The 26,457-nt window shown below is 41.4% G+C and overlaps 1 protein-coding gene across 1 annotated transcript in view; it reads left to right on the top strand.

Moving 5' to 3' along the window:
- Positions 1 to 26,457, top strand: part of wdr27 (WD repeat domain 27) — a gene marked incomplete at its 3' end in the record, with an annotated part of 142,506 nt that overhangs the window by 45,244 nt on the left and 70,805 nt on the right. The window contains exons 12-18 of the mRNA XM_084076195.1: positions 1,478 to 1,614; positions 2,028 to 2,095; positions 11,860 to 11,926; positions 14,295 to 14,398; positions 14,847 to 14,936; positions 19,819 to 19,940; positions 24,365 to 24,498. Of these exons, the coding sequence (XP_083932321.1) occupies positions 1,478 to 1,614; positions 2,028 to 2,095; positions 11,860 to 11,926; positions 14,295 to 14,398; positions 14,847 to 14,936; positions 19,819 to 19,940; positions 24,365 to 24,498 (722 nt within the window). The remainder of the gene's footprint in view (positions 1 to 1,477; positions 1,615 to 2,027; positions 2,096 to 11,859; positions 11,927 to 14,294; positions 14,399 to 14,846; positions 14,937 to 19,818; positions 19,941 to 24,364; positions 24,499 to 26,457) is intronic.

The following is a 26,457-nucleotide window of genomic DNA, read 5'->3' as shown; positions in this document are numbered from 1 at the left end:
CCAGCAAAGATGCAATTATGTTACTTAACGGAGCAACGTAAACCTTCACCCCTACTGCCCTCCTCTCTTTATTTATGTCTAATGTCTGTACATTCATTCATTTATTTATTTATTTATTTATGTCTGTACATTCATTATTTATTATTCATTATTATTTATTATTTATGTCTGTACATTCATTTATTTATTTATTTATGTCTGTACATTAATTTATTTATTTATTTATGTCTGTACATTCATTTATTTATTTATTTATTTATGTCTGTACATTCATTATTTATTATTCATTATTATTATTATTTATTATTCATTATTTATGTCTGTACATTCATTATTTATTATACATTATTATTATTATTATTCATTACTTATGTCTGTACATTCATTTATTTATTTATGTCTGTACATTCATTTATTTATTTATGTCTGTACATTCATTTATTTATTTATTTATTTATGTCTGTACATTCATTTATTTATTTATTTATTTATGTCTGTACATTCATTTATTTATTTATTTATGTCTGTACATTCATTTATTTATTTATTTATTTATGTCTGTACATTCATTTATTTATTTATTTATTTATGTCTGTACATTCATTATTTATTATTCATTATTATTATTATTATTATTTATGTCTGTACATTCATTTTCAACCTGAGCTTAATTGGTTTCTTTCTTCTTTTTGTTTAAACACTACAATGCCTTTGTTCTTCTTTTGACTTTTAATCGATTCATATACTCTCTGTTTATTGTGACATCGTCATACGATGCACAATACAAAAATAGCAGATCCACAAGCTCATAGCGCGGCACCGAGTGCAGCGCTATGAGCTTGTAGATCTTCTATTTATTTTTAAATTGTTAAATTTTAATTTTACATTTTTGCAAATCTTTGAATATATATATATTTTTAAAGCTCATTTTTAACTCAAATCTTTCTTCTGGGGGGGGGGGGCTGGAACAAAATATTTTGAGATGGGGGGGGGGGAGTCCGAAATATGCATATCATGTTGGGTGGTCCTTGACATGAAAAAGGTTTGAGAACCACTGATATTATAGCAATGTATGTTTTTGTTTTGTTTTTAACTGTTAGGATTTAGAAGACATTAGAAGAATCTCCAAAGATTTGAGTTACAAATGTTGGCTTTAAAAAACATGCACATTCAAAGATTTGCTCACATTTTCACATTTCATCTACAAGCCTGTACCTCAGCACTCACTGACGCTACCAGATATTTATGAATAGATCAAATTATAAAATAATTGTTATAGCTAAAACAAATATGCTTTCCCGGATTTAATGGATTAAATGGTTCATTTTTATATATTTTAAACCCCTTAAATGTTGGTGCCTTGCATGGTTTCCTCCACCGTGTGTGTGTGTGTGTGTGTGTGTGTGTGTGTTGGATAAAAGCGCTATATAAATGCACCATTTAAATGTGCCTCCTCCCTCTCGGCCCTGTTCCACAGACAGTGTGCTTAGTGAGCTCCATGTTCGCTCCCTGTGTGGTCCTGCTAGAGGTCCCAATGCCAGACCCTGTAGACGGCCTGTGTGACCTCCTCAGGATGACCTGGACAGGAGGTGAAGACCTCACAGTGGTCCCAAGGTAACCTTCTGAAATAATGTATAACCCCAGCATCAATCTGTCCAGTGAGTTGAAACAACGGCTAAAGCTAGAGATAGAAGCTGCAGAAATAACACTATTGGTGTCAAAGCCGCTCAAACAAGTGACCGCTTGTGTTTGTCCGTATGAGCACGGCCTCAACATGCAACCAGTTACAAAGATTTGCACCAAATCTCAAATCCCACGTGAAGATCTACAAGCTCATAGCACGGCGAGCTTGTAGATCTGCTATTTTTGAATAGCCAAAGTATAAAATAATGGTTTAAGTGGTCACACAGATGCGTTCCCGGTTTGAATGGGTTAAATGATCTTATTATAAACATGGTTTCATATCGCCGTGCAGAGAATGAGAGGGACTAATAATAATAATCCATAACTCTCTGTCTCATTTACAGCGCCCCCCCTCTGCTGGAATCTCCTCTTCATGCTGCCTTCAAACAGAAGGAGCCGACCAAGAAGAAAGGTCTGCAGCCTTTCTTTTGTCATTCAAACTCAGTTGTGTGAAGTAATTAAGTACATTTACTCAAGTGCTGTACTTAAAGGTAGGGTAAGTGATATTTTTGGGTTAAAACAAAAAGTATTTTGTTAAAAGGTTAAAGCACTATATTCTGATAGTAATCATTGCTATAGAGTGTTTGTTCAGTAACAGGAGTCTCCATGTCTCTTCAGCTCTTTAATAAACAGAAAATACATTAACCGGTAGGTGTCAAAATCTCAGCCAATCAGGACAAAGTACCCATTTTAAGCTTCATTTTTATGGTGTTCCAGTTCCAATTTTGTCTGCTCATTTCTTAGTGTCATTACTTCCAATTTCACTTGTTTAATCTGTATCCTGATTGAGTTCTCTATCCTGATTGGATAAAATTGGAACTGAAACTGAAACGAAAATGCATTTTCTGTTTTATAAAGAGCTGGAGAGACAAGGAGACTCATTTTACTGAACAAACACTCTAGCAATGAGTACTATCACAATATAGAGCTATTTAACACTTATTTTAACCAAATAAAATCACTTACCCTACCTTTAAGTAACATTTAGAGGTATTTTGACTTTACTGAAGTATTTCCAAATTTCAGTACTTTTACTTCTACGCCACTACATCTCAGAGGCAAATATTGTACTTTTACTCCACTACAATTATTTGAAAACTTTAGTTACTTTGTAGATTTTGATTATTATTATTATTACGAAATCACTTCAGAGTCAGACCTATAAACTTCTACAAGCTCACAACATGTCGCTTTGCGACGAGTTGTGAGCTTGTAGATCTGCTATTTTCATTTTTATACATTTTATACATTTCAAAACGTTTGAAATGGGACTTTCTGCACAACAAATACTTTCTACTTCTGGTACTATATGTACATTTTGATGCCAATACGTTTGTACTTTTACTCAAGTACATTTTTAATTCCGGACATGTACTTGTAACAGAGTATTTCTACATTGCAGTATTGATACTTTTACTTAAAGGGGAAATCCACCCATTTTCAATATTTAACTATGTCATTAATATAGCATAAAGGAGTTGTGTGGAAATAAGAAAAAAGTTCCCCCCTTTCTGTGTTGCCTTGAACTGGAGGATTGATTGTGGGTTTAACATTGCAAATGACAACATGATGAGTCATCACGTTGTAATTTGCAATGTTAAACCCACAATCAATCCTCCAGTTCAAGGCAACACAGAAAGGGGGGAACTTTTTTCTTATTTCCACACAACTCCTTTATGCTATATTAATGACATAGTTAAATATTGAAAATGGGTGGATTTCCCCTTTAAGTAAAAACTGTCAGTACACCACCACTGTTCAAAGTAGAGCCCGTTATTTGACTTTGATCAAATATGCAGCCGATGTATCCACGTTTTTTGAACCTCTCTAAACCTGGCATTCTTATTTTGGCCATGTCATTTATAGGCAAACATTTTCAGAAAGTAACAGATCTACAAGCTCACAACGCGTTGCAACGCAGCTGTTTTTGAATATCTTTACTAAATTTGTACTAAATATTTTTTTCTTTATTATGCCTCAGCTGGAGACTTTCCAATCCATTCCAGCCTCGTGAACGCCATACAGTACTGTATATCAGGAACCTCTTGAACTTAGGGATGAACTGATTAAATGTACAGTAGGTGGTCAAAGGTCAAGGTCTGTAATAGCAATATTATTAATAATAATATTCCATTCGGGTGAAGTTTTAAGGTCATTTATTTGGAAGATCTCAGCAGAGCAGACAGCATACACAGATCGGTAGAGCCAGGCCTCCTGGCCTGACCAACAGCCCATTCGGGGCACAACCCTCCTCAACACCCATCTTACACAGTCTTTATACCCCACATTGTACCAAAGATACTATCCTAAATAGTCATATAAGGTATGTACTAATTATAAGAGAGGCACATATATAGCTGCACAAATACAAATAGCAATGACCATTCATAGTATTACAGGAAAATATATGCTGACACAGAGACTAGCCATCACAGGTCCCTGTGACCTCATACTGTAACCTTGTGGAAAACTAGAACCAGGAGACCTGGTACTGCCAGACCCCTAGTGGTTGAAATCTGAATGGCCGGACTTCGCATGACGTGTGTATCTGTCTGTGTATCTGTCTTCCCATTTATGCCATATATGGAGAAAAGAGGGACAAAAGAGGGACAGACAAAGCCTCATGTAGGCAAAAATACAAATCTGTACTCGGTCCATTTCTTAATTGAAACCCTCACTCACTACACCAGTAAGGTGTAGTGATATGAGGGTCAGATATAGATATGAGACTCAGGGGAGAACACATACCTCTGACGTCCTCAATATGAAATCATTTTGACCTCCAAATATGGAGTTCCATATTTTGGTGTGGTCAGTGGTTTGCAGACAGACAGACTGGCCTTGGGGCCTGGCAGACAGACAGACAGACTGACAGACAGACCTGGCATTGGGGCCTGGCAGACAGACAGACAGACAGACAGACCTGGCCTTGGGGCCTGGCAGACAGACAGACAGACAGACAGACAGACTGGCCTTGGGGCCTGGCAGAGAGGTAACAATGGTCAAGACTGACGTCATCACCTGACGTCAGTCTGGGTAAAGTGCCTCTGAGAACTTTAACACTCTCTAAATATAGACATGGGAACGTGCCTGCTGCACTAATTCACACTATTTTCCGCATACTATAGTTAATAATGTACACTGTTAATGTATTAGTTGCAGATATATGTGCGTGCGTGCGTGCGTGCGTGCGTGCGTGCGTGCGTGCATACTGTAAAAAAGGGACAGACCTTCCACAAGGAAGGGGTTGCACACTCCAGGGAACAGAGATGGACAAATTACTACTGCATCAAGTGATTTATTTTCGTTGTGAGCTTCGTCAGGTGCTAAGATATATATATAGATATAGATATAGATATATCTATAGAGAGATAGATATACATACATACACACACACACACATACATACATACATACATACATACACACACACATACACACATACACACATAGATACATACACATATAATATATATATATATAATTTATATTTTTTTAATTTGCAAAGGGCACCAATAGATCCTTGCGTAAGGCCATTTCTGGTACACTTGTATATCATTATCTTCTGGCAGCTCTGAGGCGTTCTGCTGGAGACGGTAGCTATGCTGTGGTTTACATGCTACCATTACAGAGCGTTAAAGAGCAGCTGGAGTGAAAGGAGATGCTGGTGCCAGACTTGTTGGGGATCTCCCGGTGAGACTGGAGCTGCTGCTGTGTGCATGCACTGTCAGACCCAAACCACAAACATCCATTGACTCCTACACCCCCCTCCCACCCTCCCCCTCCCCTCCCCTGGGTATCTGCAGAAAGTGCATACGGTACATTCAGAGGAATGGAAGGTTTTCCTCCATTGAGCTGGAATCCAAGTCCCAGCACTGATTGACAGCTGCAACTTGATGTAACGCTTTTTAAATGAAACAAACTGTAGCTGTAGGATTGATTTGTGCTGTCACCACATACAGGGACGTGCACAGATAGACTCTAGGTGGTGCTAGAGCACCTGCCCTTTGCCCTCTTGACCAGAAGTGCCCTTTTGAAAAAGTGTACAGCACTTTTTCCAGTTTACAGCAGGGGTCTTCAACAGGGGGTCCGGGACCCCTAGGGGGTCCTCAGAGTTACTACAGGGGGTCCGCCAAATCTTTATGTGATATGATTTTTCTTTTTACCATAACCACTCGAAACCTAGCATCCCTTTTCTGAGGAGAACTTTAGCCAAAAATAGCAGATCTACAAGCCCACAACGCCTCGCGCTGCGAGGCGTTGTGGGCTTGTAGATCTGATATTTTTGGCAAAGAGGTATAGGTGTAGAGGGAAAAAAGAGCAGACCAAGTAAACAAAAAAAAGTATAATTTACTTGAACACCTGCCCCTCAAAATGTCTGTGCACGCCACTGACCACATAGCCTCATGTGCTATAATGATGTAGTAAGATACATAGCCTCATGTGCTATAATGATGTAGTAAGACACATAGCCTCATGTGCTATAATGATGTAGTAAGATACATAGCCTCATGTGCTATAATGATGTAGTAAGATACATAGCCTCATGTGCTATAATGATGTAGTAAGACACATAGCCTCATGTGCTATAATGATGTAGTAAGACACATAGCCTCATGTGCTATAATGATGTAGTAAGATACATAGCCTCATGTGCTATAATGATGTAGTAAGATACATAGCCTCATGTGCTATAATGATGTAGTAAGATACATAGCCTCATGTGCTATAATGATGTAGTAAGATACATAGCCTCATGTGCTATAATGATGTAGTAAGATACATAGCCTCATGTGCTATAATGATGTAGTAAGACACATAGCCTCATGTGCTATAATGATGTAGTAAGACACATAGCCTCATGTGCTATAATGATGTAGTAAGATACATAGCCTCATGTGCTATAATGATGTAGTAAGACACATAGCCTCATGTGCTATAATGATGTAGTAAGACACATAGCCTCATGTGCTATAATGATGTAGTAAGACACATAGCCTCATGTGCTATAATGATGTAGTAAGATACATAGCCTCATGTGCTATAATGATGTAGTAAGATACATAGCCTCATGTGCTATAATGATGTAGTAAGATACATAGCCTCATGTGCTATAATGATGTAGTAAGACACATAGCCTCATGTGCTATAATGATGTAGTAAGACACATAGCCTCATGTGCTATAATGATGTAGTAAGATACATAGCCTCATGTGCTATAATGATGTAGTAAGATACATAGCCTCATGTGCTATAATGATGTAGTAAGATACATAGCCTCATGTGCTATAATGATGTAGTAAGATACATAGCCTCATGTGCTATAATGATGTAGTAAGATACATAGCCTCATGTGCTATAATGATGTAGTAAGACACATAGCCTCATGTGCTATAATGATGTAGTAAGACACATAGCCTCATGTGCTATAATGATGTAGTAAGACACATAGCCTCATGTGCTATAATGATGTAGTAAGATACATAGCCTCATGTGCTATAATGATGTAGTAAGATACATAGCCTCATGTGCTATAATGATGTAGTAAGCCAACGCGTTGGCTTTTAGAGAGGGTGATGATGAATTGTTACTTTTTGAGCCAGATGTCTCACAGATATACAGTATAGTGTGAACCAGGGCTGAACGCTGTATTGTTTCAGCATTGTTAGCATGGTCAGTGTTGCTCATTAAAAAAGCCTACTGGCTACACACCATGTTATGCTAACAATCCATGTATTCCCTGTAACCAGCCTCTCTTTACTGTACATTTGTTGGCTCTTTTTTGATTTCAAGAAGTATTTCATGCAGCTTCTGGATTTGTTTTCCATTTGCTATACAGTTAGTTATTATCCTGGCATGGCCAGACTAATATCCCTGAGTAGATATTAGTCTGGAATCTCTGTGTGGAACCTGCATTTCCGAGGGGCATAAACCCGCCCCATAGTTGCATACTGGGCCCTGATTGGTCCCTCACAACTTCGGAGGGAGAGAAAAAAGATGGACACACCAAACCATTATTATACTAAAATAAACTAAACCATTATACCAAACTAAACACATTTTAAATTAGGGGAATCATTTTGGAGGTGCACAGCGCCGGTGATTCCGGTCATTGGTTCCGGCCACCTGATGACGTAAAGTTATTTCCGCTGTGACTGGATCAGAAACCCAAAAATGGTATTGATCCCAGGCTAAGGTGCGCCAAACCTGTCAACCCACCCACAGACGTCTGAATCACACGCACTCTATCCCAAGCCCCCACCGTGGTCTTGAGTGACAGCACCTTCAGGGGGTTCTAGTAATAATGTAAATGTAAACGGAACAGAACTTCATGGGCTCTGTGAAGTTTCATGGTTATGAAAGGTTCTGGTTTACCCTTCATTCAGTCAAATAGAGACGTGATGTAGCTGGTTCCCTGGACAGAACAATGCTAACATGATGTAGCTGGTTCCCTGGACAGAACAATGCTAACATGATGTAGCTGGTTCCCTGGACAGAACAATGATAACATGATGTAGCTGGTTCCCTGGACAGAACAATGATAACGTGATGTAGCTGGTTCCCTGGACAGAACAATGCTAACATGATGTAGCTGGTTCCCTGGACAGAACAATGCTAACATGATGTAGCTGGTTCCCTGGACAGAACAATGCTAACATGATGTAGCTGAGATACCAGCACGGTGTCATCTGACCCGCAGCCTCTGGCGTCAGTGTCAGCATAATACATCACAGTTAGTCCAAGCAAGGGATGCAAGCACATCCAAAACAAGGGTTAGGGTGTAGGATAAAACAAATAATAGTCGACTAAATGAGAAAAGATGAGATATCCACAGATTGTTTTTTATGCTCCCAAGTTGAATTTAAACGTTCAATGTTTCAGCCTAATTGTCTTTGTCAGGTACAACCTGCTCATTAAGCAGTTAAGGGGTTAAGTGTCTTGCTCAAGGACAGTTAAGGGGTTAAGTGTCTTGCTCAAGGACAGTTAAGGGGTTCAGTGTCTTGCTCAAGGACAGTTAAGGGGTTCAGTGTCTTGCTCAAGGACAGTTAAGGGGTTCAGTGTCTTGCTCAAGGACAGTTAAGGGGTTCAGTGTCTTGCTCAAGGACAGTTAAGGGGTTCAGTGTCTTGCTCAAGGACAGTTAAGGGGTTCAGTGTCTTGCTCAAGGACAGTTAAGGGGTTCAGTGTCTTGCTCAAGGACACAAACTCAGAGGGAGCTGGGGACCAAAGCGGCTGCTCTACCTCCTGAGCCACCGCCACAGTGTTACTGTACATACTTTGTGTATATTTTGTATAAAAGACGTGACTAATGTCAGCCGACTGACTCATTTCTATGTTAGTACGGCTCCTCCCACTTGTTGGGAGTAGTAAGGCCTGATTTATACTCCAATGTGTGCATGGTGTCACAACCTACAAGACCTCACTGCTCTGTGAGCATTAGGCCATGCATTTACTGACCCTAACCCTAACCTACAAGACCATAACCCTAACCTACAAGACCTCACTGCTCTGTGAGCATTAGGCCATGCATTTACTGACCCTAACCCTAACCTACAAGACCATAACCCTAACCTACAAGACCTCACTGCTCTGTGAGCATTAGGCCATGCATTTACTGACCCTAACCCTAACCTACAAGACCTTAACCCTAACCTACAAGACCCTAACCCTAACCTACAAGATCTCACTGCTCTGTGAGCATTAGGCCATGCATTTACTGACCCTAACCCTAACCTACAAGACCTTAACCCTAACCTACAAGATCTCACTGCTCTGTGAACATTAGGCCATGCATTTACTGACCCTAACCCTAACCTACAAGATCTCACTGCTCTGTGAACATTAGGCCATGCATTTACTGACCCTAACCCTAACCTACAAGGTCTCACTGCTCTGTGAACATTAGGCCATGCATTTACTGACCCTAACCCTAACCTACAAGGTCTCACTGCTCTGTGAACATTAGGCCATGCATTTACTGACCCTAACCCTAACCTACAAGATCTCACTGCTCTGTGAACATTAGGCCATGCATTTACTGACCCTAACCCTAACCTACAAGGTCTCACTGCTCTGTGAACATTAGGCCATGCATTTACTGACCCTAACCCTAACCTACAAGACCCTAACCCTAACCTACAAGACCTTAACCCTAACCTACAAGACCTCACTGCTCTGTGAACATTAGGCCATGCATTTACTGACCCTAACCCTAACCTACAAGACCCTAACCCTAACCTACAAGACCTTAACCCTAACCTACAAGGTCTCACTGCTCTGTGAACATTAGGCCATGCATTTACTGACCCTAACCCTAACCTACAAGGTCTCACTGCTCTGTGAGCATTAGGCCATGCATTTACTGACCCTAACCCTAACCTACAAGACCCTAACCCTAACCTACAAGACCTCACTGCTCTGTGAGCATTAGGCCATGCATTTACTGACCCTAACCCTAACCTACAAGGTCTCACTGCTCTGTGAGCATTAGGCCATGCATTTACTGACCCTAACCCTAACCTACAAGACCTTAACCCTAACCTACAAGACCCTAACCCTAACCTACAAGACCTCACTGCTCTGTGAACATTAGGCCATGCATTTACTGACCCTAACCCTAACCTACAAGACCTTAACCCTAACCTACAAGATCTCACTGCTCTGTGAGCATTAGGCCATGCATTTACTGACCCTAACCCTAACCTACAAGACCTTAACCCTAACCTACAAGGTCTCACTGCTCTGTGAACATTAGGCCATGCATTTACTGACCCTAACCCTAACCTACAAGACCTTAACCCTAACCTACAAGACCTTAACCCTAACCTACAAGATCTCACTGCTCTGTGAGCATTAGGCCATGCATTTACTGACCCTAACCCTAACCTACAAGACCTTAACCCTAACCTACAAGGTCTCACTGCTCTGTGAGCATTAGGCCATGCATTTACTGCGAGGTTAACACAGTTTTGTTTAAAAAGCCACAGCCCTTTGTATGGTTGGTAATGGTAAGTGCCGTGGCCGTGGTATAAGCAGGATAATCAACTTATAGAGACATTATCTGCAGAGGCGAACTGCACATTATTTAATTTAGTAAACTGTGTGACTTGTCATTGATTTACGCCGCAGGCAGATGCTGAGTTGGTGTTAATGTGATGAAATGGTTCAGTTCTGTTCTATTATAGCTGAGTTACCAGGCAGGGATGATGTGACTCTCTCTGACGCTGCCTGTATTCAGCAGGAGGATTGCTGTTGGAAAGCCACACGCATTTTAATGGTGGTGGAAAAACTGAGCTCACTGGTTATAGCGAAGGCACTGACACGGGGGGGGGGGGGGGGGGGGTCTGCTCCGTCCCACCGAGTTTATGGTTTATGCACTTAACTTGTCTCCTGGGCTGCATGAGCTGCTCTGTTAGAGTCAAACACTGAGGATTTGACACTGTGTGCAAAATGGAACCAAATGGACCCGTATAGCGAACACTGAGGATTATACTGTGTGGCTAGCCAACAACGGTTTGGACCAGTTTGGACCAAAAGTATTGGTACTTGAAGTACCAAAAGTAGAAAGTATTCATTATGCACAATGTCCCAGTTCACACGTTTTCTAATGTATACAAATCTTTTGAAAATAGCAGATCTACAAGCTCACAATGTGTCGCTTGTAGATCTGCTATTTTCAAATGGCCGAAATGTATATATATTGGCCTGAAGTGTGTAATGTATGTTTTGTAATAATAATCAAAATCTAAAAAGTAACTCAAGTTTTCAAATAATTGTATAGTGGAGTAAAAGTACAATATTTGCCTCTGAGATGTAGTGGAGTAGAAGTAAAAGTACTGACAACTGTAAATACTCCAGTAAAGTAAAAATACCTCAAAATTGTACTTGAGTACAGTGCTTGAGTAAATGTGCTTAGTTACTTTACACCTCTGCTACTGAGCATAGTCAGAAGGCAGCCATGTTGCTCTTACTTCATACCCAGGGGAGTGGTAAACCCCGCCCTCCGAGTATGAAGTAAGAGCAAAATGGCCGCCGGTATCTGTTCAATAGAGCCTCTCTGATCGTTATACAGTTGGAATAACATGTAATTTTACTTTTAGCTTGAATATCCTCTTCTTGCTGTAGCTGTACACTTCATAATGTGTGTCATTATCTTTCTTTATGTTTAGACGGTGGAGGTGTGAGGGAGCAGCCCCTGGTCTTCCATTCCAACGTGAGGTCATCAGGATACACCAGCTCTCCTCGGTACGGCCTTCTACAAAGGATTGACTTTTGATTTAGACTATTTCATATTTTCATTTGTTGGAGGGGTGCACGTTACATCATTATTCATGTTGTTATGTATTGTTGGAGGGTGCACGTTACATCATTATTCATGTTGTTATGTATTGTTGGAGGGTGCACGTTACATCATTATTCATGTTGTTATGTATTGTTGGAGGGTGCACGTTACATCATTATTCATGTTGTTATGTATTGTTGGAGGGTGCACGTTACATCATTATTCATGTTGTTATGTATTGTTGGAGGGGTGCACGTTACATCATTATTCATGTTGTTATGTATTGTTGGAGGGTGCACGTTACATCATTATTCATGTTGTTATGTATTGTTGGAGGGGTGCACGTTACATCATTATTCATGTTGTTATGTATTGTTGGAGGGTGCACGTTACATCATTATTCATGTTGTTATGTATTGTTGGAGGGTGCACGTTACATCATTATTCATGTTGTTATGTATTGTTGGAGGGTGCACGTTACATCATTATTCATGTTGTTATGTATTGTTGGAGGGTGCACGTTACATCATTATTCATGTTGTTATGTATTGTTGGAGGGTGCACGTTACATCATTATTCATGTTGTTATGTATTGTTGGAGGGTGCACGTTACATCATTATTCATGTTGTTATGTATTGTTGGAGGGGTGCACGTTACATCATTATTCATGTTGTTATGTATTGTTGGAGGGTGCACGTTACATCATTATTCATGTTGTTATGTATTGTTGGAGGGGTGCACGTTACATCATTATTCATGTTGTTATGTATTGTTGGAGGGTGCACGTTACATCATTATTCATGTTGTTATGTATTGTTGGAGGGTGCACGTTACATCATTATTCATGTTGTTATGTATTGTTGGAGGGTGCACGTTACATCATTATTCATGTTGTTATGTATTGTTGGAGGGTGCACGTTACATCATTATTCATGTTGTTATGTATTGTTGGAGGGTGCACGTTACATCATTATTCATGTTGTTATGTATTGTTGGAGGGTGCACGTTACATCATTATTCATGTTGTTATGTATTGTTGGAGGGTGCACGTTACATCATTATTCATGTTGTTATGTATTGTTGGAGGGGTGCACGTTACATCATTATTCATGTTGTTATGTATTGTTGGAGGGGTGCATGTTACATCATTATTCATGTTGTTATGTATTGTTGGAGGGGTGCATGTTACATCATTGTCTCCGCCAGGCGACAATGTCTCCGCCATTGCCCCCTGTCCGTCCGTGTGTCCGTCCGTCCGTCCGTCCTTCTGTCTGCGAGCAGCTAATCTCCGCCACCGTTGGCCCGGTCGCTGTGAAACTGCGCACACACGCTCCCTGGATGCCACAGCAGAACCTCTGCCCCACATTTTTCAGATCAGCCTGTCATAGCGCCACCATGAGGCCGACTTTTGCAAAACACATTTTTGGAAATCACTCATCGGTACACAGTATCTCTATAGTCATGTGATCAACACGGATCTGTCCGATTTTCCATATTCCATCCTGATTGGCTAAGATTGGCTTCCAAAGTTTGCAGGATAGGTCAGTTTTGAACAAAATTCCTCAAATCATGAACGCAGTTTGCGATTTCTGTGACATTTTGTGCGAACATTCCCACTAGGCCAAGGAAGAAATGCCCCCCTTCTGACATTGGCCTGTTATAGCGCCACCAGCAGGTCTAATCTAGCAAACCACATTTTTGGAACGAAATCATGAATGCGGTGTCCGATTGCTGTGAAAGGCCTAAGAAGAAATGGCACCCTTTTCACATTGGCCTATTATAGTGCCACCAGGAGGCCATAATAACCTACCTGACCTGGCGGCGACTTGTGCTCCGAGGAGCACTTTTTCTAGTTATTCATGCTGTTATGTATTGTTGGAGGGGTGCATGTTACATCATTATTCATGCTGGCTTTCAGTGGAAAACACATTTTCTGATTCATGTTTGAGTCTCACACAGAGACTCACACATTTATTCTCCTAACTCATGACTTTGATGCAAATACTTTATTCATACATTTGTTAAAAGTTTGTTTGCTTAAGCCTCCTTAAGTACTGCTCGATTTAGTTAAATTCACGACAGGAACAATAAGTGTCAGGTATATAATGTTATTGCAGTAGTTTAATCTCAGTGCACATTTAAAACTTTGCTGCTTTTCAGAAGAAATATGTTTACGCCTAAGACGAATATTCAGAAGACTTCAGGCACTACAAAGACCAACAAGAAAGTGTGAGTATTCCATCTTACCATCAGTCTTTGCAAAAACATGCAAAAACAATAATTTGTCATAGTTGACATTACAACTCTGTCTGTTTGTTTCTCTTTGTCAGAGGATGGAAGCTCAGAGATTATCCAGCTAACGGCGCTGCACCCAGTGTTCCACACACTAAACTAAGCATCGCCAAGAAACCAGTGTGTTGCTTTCAATACTCAGGTGGGTGTCCAGCAGCCACCAATACTATAATAAATGAAATAAATAATGTGTATTCCAGGGTGAAACCATAAAACTGTAGCTCTAACTTCACAATAATAACTTTCCACCTTGCGTCCCTATTTTGGGCATGTCATTATATGATATATATATATATATATATATTGTCATTATGTCATTATATGATTTCTTTTTTGTTTTTGTAATAAATCAAAACATTTCTTAACTTTTCATTTTGTTTTAAAACATTTCAAAAATGTTTTAAAAAATTAAAAAAATGTTCTAAAATGTTCAAAAAGGAGGGAAAATAGCCAATCTACAGTAGATTGTCTATTTTCACCACAAAACACCATCGTATGATGTATAAAATAGTGTTTAAGAGGTTAATGCGCGTAAGCTTTTGAATCAAATTATAATGAAACTCTTGTCTCTCTTTTCTTGTCGTTCCCAGGCAATGGGAAACACATCCTCTGTGGACTTGGAGACAGTTCAGTATTATTATACAAGTCTTCCCTTACCGGCAAACCAGCTGTCTACACAGGTAGGTGCATGACTTTTGGTTGCTTCTGTGCCCTCCTAAACCATCGATATTAGATTACTATTTGTTCTGACTTTTGGGCAAATATTCATTTAGTCTGCATCAATGAACAACAACATTTCACATTAATAATTAGGATGTCTTTGCCCCGTTTTTTACGCTATGGTTCCTGTGGGAGCGTAGAAGAGGGTCTGTCTGTGTGTCTGTGTGTCTGGGGCTAATCCTGCAAACCACTGGACCAGCGCTAAGATTCTTGTGCACGCTGCCAGTAGGACAAGGAAGTAGCTCCCCAAATATTTTACAAATCTTTGATCTTTTTTTAAATATTAAACTTTTTAAAACTTCGATTTCATACTGGAACTCAAGCTCGCTGAGCTTGTAGATCTGCTATTTTTGAATAGCCAACACAAAAAATCTAAAATGACACAGATGCTTTCCTGGTTTTGATGGGTAAAATATTGCAATTTAAATATTGCAATTTAAATATTGCACAAACATGTTTGCAATGTGTCTGACATTCTCTGTGGGGTGCGTCTTGGTGTAACATTCTCTGTGGGGTGCGTCTTGGTGTAACATTCTCTGTGGGGTGCGTCTTGGTGTAACATTCTCTGTGGGGTGCGTCTTGGTGTAACATTCTCTGTGGGGTGCGTCTTGGTGTAGCTGATGAACTGGCGCCGCAGTTTCCGTAAGAGTTTTTTTAAACTATTTTTTTTAATCCCACGATGTTGTAACCCATTTTTCACTCTGTGCCAATTTTCTAAGTGATCCTCGCCGATACACTCCCCCCACAGCCTAGGTAGCCCAGGGCCGAGCTCATGCCTCCTTCAATGCATGAGAGCCAACAGAGTTTCCCTGGTTGGACGTAGGACGTAGCGCGTGGAAGGAACACGTTATTCCTACCAGTTCCCTTCCCCTCCATCAGGCGCCCCGGCTGTCGTGGGGGAGGCGGTATAGAGACCAGGATTACTACATGTTTTTGTGAGGGTATTAACTACCCTAGGAGACACAGGGAGAACATGCAAACTCCACACAGAGTGTGGGGGGGGCAGTTTAATATAATAAAGATTTGCTAAAATGTTCATGATTTTTATAGTATACTACGTTATATCCATTGATCCAAGGTGAAACGCAGTCTATTAATTCATCGTTGAAATAAACATGCTCTGAAAATGTGCATGTGACCCCTATGTGGTCAGATATATGGTGGCCCCTATGTGGTCAGATATATGGTGGCCCCTATGTGGTCAGATATATGGTGGCCCCTATGTAGTCAGATTATGGGTGGCCCCTATGTGGTCAGATATATGGTGACCCCTACGTGGTCAGGTTATGGGTGGCCCCTATGTGGTCAGATATATGGTGACCCCTACGTGGTCAGATATATGGTGGCCCCTATGTGGTCAGATATATGGTGGCCCCTACGTGGTCAGATTATGGGTGGCCCCTACGTGGTCAGATATATGGGTGGGCCCTACGTGGTCAGATATATGGGTGGGCCCTACGTGGTCAGATTATGGGTGGGCCCTACGTGGTCAGGTTATGGGTGGGCCCTACGTGGTCAGATATATGGGTGGGCCCTACGTGGTCAGTTTATGGGTGGGCCCTACGTGGTCAGATATATGGGTGGGCCCTACGTGGTCAGATATATGGGTGGGCCCTACGTGGTCAGATTATGGGTGGGCCCTACGTGGTCAGGTTATGGGTGGGCCCTACGTGGTCAGATATATGGGTGGGCCCTACGTGGTCAGATATATGGGTGGGCCCTGATCCAGAGAACGGTTGAGAAGCACTGATTTAGGCCTATCTTTATTCCTGCTTGGGCCGTGTAACATGTTATATAACACATCCTTGACCTGAGATGAAAGACTCCAGGACGTTGAGTGGGCTATCACTGTCAGACCCTGTAGATAAAGAGCTTTCTCTTTCTGAGCAGAAAGGCATTCTTTGGTTGCATACCAAAGCAAGCAGTGAGTTTGGAGGAGGTGCTCGGTACATGCCGTCTTCTCAGAAAGTCAGAGACTGGCGGCGAGGAAAATGAGAGATGAAATGAAAAGGGCGCACACACACACACACACACACACACACACACACACACACACACACACACACACACACAGCAGCATCGGAAAAGCCAGACCTAAGCCAGTTGGTTTTCAATCTGGGGGCCCAGGGGGACAGTTGGAAAATAGAGGAAAATGAAAAGACACACACACACACACACACACACACACACACACACACACACACACACACACACACACACACACACACACACACACACACACACACACACACACACATTTCTTTGAAACCTTTTCAAACATTTCAATTCATATAATTATTGTGCCAGTTTTAACCACTCAAACCCTCTATTCTTTGGTAAAACAGACCTGAGTTGTCTCTGTACTTCCTTCTAAACCAGTGGTTTTCAACCCTTTTCATATCAAGGCCCATTATTCATTCTCCATCGTTTGATGACATTTAGACTCTCAGACCCAAAACGTTTCATATTTTCAATTTTGTTGTCGTTCTTTAATTAAGTAATGCAGATGTTTAACAATAATTTAACTCTTGAGAGTATCTTTTACACTCTCAAGAGTTAAAGATCTATAAGGGTCCATTTGGTTACCAACTCTCCATTTAGCTGGGGACCACCTGGAACCCCCTGAAGGACCACTGGTTGAGAACCACTGTTCTAAACAGTAAATCTCTTCGCCAGAAATAGCAGATCTACAAGCTCATAGCGTGGCACGAAATGCCGCACTATGAGCTTGTAGATCTGTTTTTGAAAAAGAAATCATGAAAATGTGTGCAAATCTTTGAATATATACATTTTTAACTAAAATCTTTGCTTCTGGGGGGTCCCTGGAACAAAATACTTTTGTATATTAACAAATATATATAGTTTTTGAGGTCCTTGACATGAAAAAAGTTTGAGAACCACTCATATTACAGCAACATAATTCTTTAAAAAACTGTTGCAGTTTAGAAGACATTTGTAGAATCCCCAGAAGCTATAAGAGTTTAGTTACAACACCGTTTGTTCTCCAACAGAGTGCTCCTGGAGGAGCACTCTGTTGGAGAACAAACGGTGTTGATTTTCAAAGCTGCCTCTCATCCTGCCTAACTGTGACAAGTGTTAGTGTGTGTGTGTGTGTGTGTGTGTGTGTGTGTGTGTGTGTGTGTGTGTGTGTGTGTGTGTGTGTGTGTGTGTGTGTGTGTGTGTGTGTGTGTGTGTGTGTGTGTCACATTGTGTCTGGGTGTGTGTGTGTGTGTGTGTGTCACATTGTGTCTGGGTGTGTGTGTGTTACATTGTGTGTGTGTGTGTGTGTGTGTGTGTGTGTGTCACATTGTGTCTGGGTGTGTGTGTGTGTGTGTGTGTGTGTCACATTGTGTCTGGGTGTGTGTGTGTTACACTGTGTGTGTGTGTGTGTGTGTGTGTGTGTGTGTCACAGTGGCCCTCATTTATCAACGCGGTGCAGCCCAAATAATGGACGTACGGCGAGATCACCACCTTTCGGCATTTATCAATATATCCTGACGTGGGCTTCATCCTACGGTACGCTGAGATCTCACGTCTGGTCGAGACCAGTTGTTGACGTTGGCTGCACCCGTTTATTCCATCCTAGACCTGCGGAGCAGCATTGTCTGACTGTCTGAGAGGCATCTGGACACATAATCCACTCATAAATGTATATCTACACTACAAATAAATAATCCCTGTGAAAATATAACATTTTATAAAGTAATTTAAACAAACTGCTTTAACAGTCATTCAGATAAGATTGTAGATCTGGCTGTATTGAAAATAGCAGATCTACAAGCTCACAAGCCAGCGACGCGTGAGCTTGTAGATCTGCTATTTTCAAAATATACAGCGCTTCTGCGAGAGCACTCGGGAGTTTAGACCGCTGCTGTTATATTTTCATGGCCACCGGGAGATCAGACATTTAACCCATGGTCCAACACACACCAGCCTTCATTCATTAATGTTCTCTCTAGGCTATCTCTCATTAATGCGGAGCGGACCGGGACTCGCCCGTCCGACGGTCCGACTGGGAAATGGGAATAGCCTACATGACGGCTTTATTTTAGTGTAACTCGAACGCGCACTGCTCGGTATGGCTTAAATAAATGAATATACAAACGTATTCCATTCATGGCGATGTGATAAGTATCATAATATGTCATTCATGTAGGCTTCAAGCCTACGTGATTGTACCGCTACGGTACGGATTACATGAAAAACACAACTGGGCGTGCGTGCGTGCGTGCGTGCGTGCGTGCGTGCGTGCGTGCGTGCGTGCGTGCGTGCGTGCGTGCGTGCGTGCGCGCGCGCGCGCGAGAGAGAGAGAGAGAGAGAGAGAGAGAGAGAGAGAGAGAGAGAGAGAGAGAGAGGGAGGTGCGGGTGCGTGTGTGGCGAGGCAAGCGAGGGAAACTCTTTCTTATTGGCTTTTCATGATGTCTTCTTTGGTCGTATTCTGGTTCAATCTTCATGTCGTAAAATCGGGGCGTTTTGAGAAGATTTAAGGGCGTGTTATTTAAATGACGCTCGGTTTCAGCCGTGACATTTATCAACGCTGGGACCAAGTGTAAGCTCGGATCAGCTGTGTAGGATGCGTTGATAAATGTGACTTTGACGTTGGTGTACGGCCGAATATATGGAAAAATATACGCCTGTGTGTGTGTTTGTGTGTGTGTGTGTGTGTGTGTGTGTCACATTGTGTCTGGGTGTGTGCCTCCACAAGAGGGCAGCAGATATAACGGGTATGAACAATACCATGAATACTGTGCTCACACTGTGTGTGTGTGTGTGTGTGTGTGTGTGTGTGTGTGTGTGTGTGTGTGTGTGTGTGTGTGTGTGTGTGTGTGTGTGTGTGTGTAGGCCATGGTAAGGCGGTGAGCAGTGTGGGATGGAGTCATAGCAGACGGTGGTGTCTCAGTGCATCAGAGGACAGAACACTACACATCCGGCCCTGTGACGATGCAGAACCTGCCGTTTCCATGGTAAATGTCCTGCTTTGTGGGGGGGGGAGGGGTGTAAGTAAGTAGCTTTGGGAGCCGACTGATTTACACACCATTATAATGTTCTTATTTTGATCATAAGACTCAATTACTGAATGTCAAGTCTCTGGGTTTTCTTCAGAATATGTATGACTCTGATTTATTATGAGTCTATATATGACTCTGATTTATTATGACACTATACGTATATGACACATTAGGAGTCCTACTAGTGGTTCTCAAATGTTTTATTTGTAAGGACCCCCATAACTCTGAGAGTGTACAAATGGAACCAAATGGACCCGTAATAATTTGGACCTGTTGTTATATGGTCATTCAGGGCTAGCTCTTTATGTGTTTCTGGTAATATTGTTGTCTGCTCATTGTGTATGTCCATGACCAACATGTCCACCACAAGAGTATGTCACATGATGTAGTTGTACTGTACACCCCCTGAACATGACACTAGTAGCCTGTGTTGTACTGTACACCCCCTGAACATGACACTAGTAGCCTGTGTTGTACCGTACACCCCCTGAACATGACACTAGTAGCCTGTGTTGTACTGTACACCCCCTGAACATGACACTAGTAGCCTGTGTTGTACTGTACACCCCCTGAACATGACACTAGTAGCCTGTGTTGTACTGTACACCCCCTGAACATGACACTAGTAGCCTGTGTTGCAGGGACTTACTCCCAGTCCAGTCCTTGATACTGAGGCCAAGCAGGGAGTCACTGGGTTCCTGTTTTATAGTCTTTGGTGTAACTCGGCCAGAGATTGAACTCCGACCTCCCAGTCTCAGCCAGGGTGGCCAGTCCAGAGCCTTCTATTGGAGAGTTACGTCAATGACGGGGCAGAAACAACGCCGGTCACGTGGTTCATGTAAACTGTAAACAGTGACAAGCGCTCATAGACTACAGTGCATTCTGTAAACTTCTGCTTCAGGGCTTTGTCACTATTCACCAATAGAAGGCTCTGTAGAAGACTGGCTCGTTGAAGTGAACGGTCTAACCACAAGCCCAATGAGCTGGTCTGGGGGGGGGGGGGGTATCCATGTAGTATAGGCTCATGCAAGTGGTTCATTCTAGCTTTAACACTGAACTCATGTAAATATAATGACAGGCTTCTATGATGTTGACTGTCTTCAACACATTATATAAAACATTAACAGTCACTTTTTCCCTATGCTAATCAGAATAGCCTCATGGAACAGGGCAGAGGGCTAATTAACTAGATGGTGTGTTTCTTGGCGAGCCTTTGGTGACGTTTTTCACACAAAGGGCATGAATGTGTGAGGCTCTCTGTGACCTATGACCTCCACTCCGTCCAGATCACTGAGCATGTACAGACACTCGCTCACTTCCTGGTTGGACCTCACACTTTTCCCAGAAAACAGTAGCGGGAAAGTTTAGATGTATTGTGTGTGTGTGTGTGTGTGTGTGTGTGTGTGTGTGTGTGTGTGTGTGTGTGTGTGTGTGTGTGTGTGTGTGGACGTACATATATATATATATATATAATATATATATATATATATATATATATATATATATATATATATATATATATATATATATATATATATATATATATATATATATATATATAAAAAGCATTAGCGGGACAGTTTAGATGTATGGCTTTACTTTCCCTCGCCAAGTCAAAGTGAAAGCATAGATCTGTCCTCAAAGCAGGGTTCTTCTCAGATGGAGACCCAGTAGAGAGGTTTGGTGTCTCTCATGAAACAAAATGTACAATAAATACATTATGATATCCACTTAAAGGTAGGGTAAGTGATATTATTTTGGTTAAAACGAAAAGTTGTTTGTTAAAAGGTTAAAGCACTATATTGTGATTGTAATCATTGCTATAGAGTGTTTGTTCAGTAACAGGAGTCTGTCTCTCCAGCTCTTTAATAAACAGAAAATAAATTTTCAGGTAGGTGACAAACTTTCAGCCAATCAGGAGAGAGTAGCCATTTATCAAGCTTAATTGCTTATAGTGTTCCAGTTACAATGTTTCATTAAACAAGTGAAATGTGAAGTGATGACACAGAGAAATGTGTCATCACTTCCAATTTCACTTCCTGATTGGATAAAATTGGTATCCCGACCTGAAAATGCATTTTCTGTTCAATAAAGAGCTGGAGAGTCATGGAGACTCCTGTTACTGAACAAACACTCTATAGCAATCAGAATATAGAGCTATTTAACACTTATTTTAGCCCTACGATGCGGCGTGTTGTGAGCTTGTAGATAGACTACAAGTAAGACGCGCGAACGCTGGAAGCGAACGCAGCTCGAAAATATTGTGTATTTACGGACTGTTGCACACAGGCAGTGCAGGCAGTGCACAGGCAGTGCACAGGCAGTGCACAGGCAGTGCAGGCAGTGCACAGGCAGTGCACAGGCAGTGCACAGGCAGTGCAGGCAGTGCACAGGCAGTGCACACACACACACAGACAGACAGACAGAGCCACAAGCCGAGCAGAGTTTCATAGTAGGCTCCACTTGGGCGGAGGCGCCTCCTTCCGCGTTCGCAATTATTTATTCATTTTGTTTGCTTTACGTTTTTGTTGGGGGGGGGGGGGATTTCTGAAAATATTTAGAAAAATGGAAAGGTTAAAAAACGGGACATTTACATAAAAATGTGTCCTTGGGCCGCGACCCTACATTTGGGAAACACCGCGGCCTAACTGACGATGCTGACCTCTGGCGCTCCTCTCTCACTTCAGACAGGGCCCAGTCTCTCTTTCAGACAGGGCCCAGTCTGTTAGAGAAGCTCCTCTCCTCTCTCTTTCAGACAGGGCCCAGTCTCTCTTTCAGACAGGGCCCAGTCTCTCTTTCAGACAGGGCCCAGTCTCTCTTTCAGACAGGGCCCAGTCTCTCTTTCAGACAGGGCCCAGTCTCTCTTTCAGACAGGGCCCAGTCTCTCTCTTTCAGACAGGGCCCAGTCTCTCTTTCACACAGGGCCCAGTCTGTTATGGTGATTTAGTTGTTTTGTCTTGTGAAACACCTTGGCAAACAAACAGAAGTCATTTTAGGGAGGAGAGCAGCTCTTGTCAGAGGGAGGAGAGCAGCTCTTGTCAGGGCGAACGAAGCCAAACGTACATATATATATATATATCATGGCTTTGCTCATTCAGTAAGATGAAGATCGTTCTCTAGAAGGAAAGCGTTTGGTTTGAAATACACAGTTAGGCTTTACTTCATTTCCTTTCTTTTTGTCAGCTAAAAAGTATCACGGTAGTTGAAGCGTTGTTCCTGCCATAAATCTGTGTTGGGTAAGTGTGATGAATCATACAGTAATAGGCCCTCAGGTGGTTTGTGTTTTGGCCCTGAGAGGCCCTCGCCATGTCCCATGGGAGTTGAAGAGTACCATATTACCACTCCACACACACACACACACACACACACACACACACACACACACACACACACACACACACACACACACACACACACACACACACACACACACGTTTTAGGATGCTGATTTTATGAACTACGTTTTCATTTTCTTTTTCATTTTAAACCCGGACCTTAAAGCCGAAAACAGCCGAAAGAGTTTGAGAACCACTGGTCTAGTTCTTACATACTACTGTACTTATGGTATAGTAATACAACGCACACGTGCACACACACACACACACACACACACACACACACACACACACACACACACTCACACTCACTCTCACACTCACACTCACTCTCACTCTCACTCTCACACACACACACACACACACACACACACACACACACACACACACACACACACACACACACACACACACACACACACACACACTGATGTGGCTATGCGCTGCCCTCACATCCAGCATGGCAACACATTCTCTTTTGAGTGTCTTTTATCCATGGAAAAAAAGACACGTATTTCTTTGAACTTTAGTTTCAGAGCAAAAGTAAAAGTTAGTGTTTAGAGATGATGCCTTATCAGAAATAGTGTAAAACCTCTGCTTTTTCAAATGGTATGAGGCACTGAAAATATATGGCATCCCTATTTTTGGCCATGTCATAACAATACTGTAAAAGACAAAATAGCCAATCAACAGCGTGCATTTGTAGATCGGCTATGTAGTACATAGGGCTTAAGTAGTTCATGTTCAGGCAACAGATTAACAATAAAATAATTACAGCATTTTTTTCCAGACACTCGGTGCCGCACTGAGCTTGTATATCTGCTATTTTTGAATAGCCAATGTATACAAGGTTAAAGTGGTTTAAAATTATTGTGACGCTATATTAACTAATTTTGCTGGGGACCCCCTGGTACCCCCCCAAGGACCCCTGGGGGTCCCCAGACCCCACTTTGAGAACCAATGCTGTAGAGGGGAATAAGCAGAGGCTGAATGGCTTGTTGTGGATAATCAGCACATTTATATTTCCTTTATTTTCTTATTCAGAGTGCGGACAAGTTCTCCAAACCCATCAAGGCTGCTCAGTTTTATTACTTGGACAAGTTCCTGTTGGTGGCGTCTGGACCGTCTCTGTACCTTTACCTGTGTCACCTCGACCGCACACGAGACCACGTCAAAAGGTACGTAGAGTTAGTAATAGTCACACTTAATGACATATTGTTAGCCTCATAGTATAATGACATCAAAAGGTACGTAGAGTTAGTATTAGTCACACTTAATGACATATTGTTAGCCTCTTAGCATAATGACATCAAAAGGTACGTAGAGTTAGTAATAGTCACACTTAATGACATATTGTTAGCCTCATAGTATAATGACATCAAAAGGTACGTAGAGTTAGTGATAGTCACACTTAATGACATATTGTTAGCCTCATAGCATAATGACATCAAAAGGTACGTAGAGTTAGTAATAGTCACACTTAATGACATATTGTTAGCCTCATAGTATAACAACATCAAAAGGTACGTAGAGTTAGTAATAGTCACACTTAATGACATATTGTTAGCCTCATAGTATAACAACATCAAAAGGTACGTAGAGTTAGTGATAGTCACACTTAATGACATATTGTTAGCCTCATAGCATAACAACATCAAAAGGTACGTAGAGTTAGTAATAGTCACACTTAATGACATATTGTTAGCCTCATAGTATAATGACATCAAAAGGTACGTAGAGTTAGTAATAGTCACACTTAATGACATATTGTTAGCCTCATAGTATAACAACATCAAAAGGTACGTAGAGTTAGTGATAGTCACACTTAATGACATATTGTTAGCCTCATAGCATAACAACATCAAAAGGTACGTAGAGTTAGTAATAGTCACACTTAATGACATATTGTTAGCCTCATAGTATAATGACATCAAAAGGTACGTAGAGTTAGTGATAGTCACACTTAATGACATATTGTTAGCCTCATAGCATAACAACATCAAAAGGTACGTAGAGTTAGTAATAGTCACACTTAATGACATAGCGTTAGCCTCATAGCATAATTGCCTAACTCACTTTTTGATCAAATTGTCATTTTTGCCTAACTCTGCTCCTAACACTGCTGCTTCATTGTGCCTTATTGCATATGACATATGTCCTAAGCCAATCACAATGCTTGTTACATTCCAAAATGACTCAGGCAGAAAGTGCTTTAACTTTTTGACTTAGGAAGAAATGATTTTGAATGTAACAAGCATTCTGATAGGCTGAGGACATTGGCAATAAGGCAGGATGAATCAGCAGTGTTAGGAGAGTAGAGTTGGGCAGATATAAATAAAGTGTTAGGAGAGAGTTAGGCAGATATAAATAAAGTGTTAGGAGAGTATAGAGTAGAGTTGGGCAGGTATAAATAAAGGCATAAACATCACTTAGAAAAATTAGTTTTTTAACTTTCTGCCTATGTCATCTAGGTGACTTGGGCAGAATTATAGCATAGCAATTATGCTATGAGGCTAACGATACAGTCTACCTTGTTCCCTGTGTGACATCCGGTTCCATTTGTGTCACTTAGTTAACACTGAGGATAGACTGAGGATAGACACTTAACACTGAGGATAGACACTTAACACTGAGGATAGACTGAGGATAGACACTTAACACTGAGGATAGACTGAGGATAGACACTTAACACTGAGGATAGACACTTAACACTGAGGATAGACTGAGGATAGACACTTAACACTGAGGATAGACACTTAACACTGAGGATAGACTGAGGATAGACACTTAACACTGAGGATAGACTGAGGATAGACACTTAACACTGAGGATAGACTGAGGATAGACACTTAACACTGAGGATAGACTGAGGATAGACACTTAACACTGAGGATAGACTGAGGATAGACACTTAACACTGAGGATAGACTGAGGATAGACACTTAACACTGAGGATAGACTGAGGATAGACACTTAACACTGAGGATAGACTGAGGATAGACACTTAACACTGAGGATAGACTTAACACTGAGGATAGACTGAGGATAGACACTTAACACTGAGGATAGACTGAGGATAGACACTTAACACTGAGGATAGACTGAGGATAGACACTTAACACTGAGGATAGACTGAG

The sequence above is a fragment of the Gymnoscopelus microlampas genome (assembly GCF_963454915.1).
Source record: "Gymnoscopelus microlampas genome assembly, chromosome: 13".
NCBI lineage: Eukaryota > Metazoa > Chordata > Actinopteri > Myctophiformes > Myctophidae > Gymnoscopelus > Gymnoscopelus microlampas.
The sequence above is the reverse complement of the archived record's forward strand: the minus strand, read 5'-3'. Positions and strand labels throughout refer to the sequence as shown.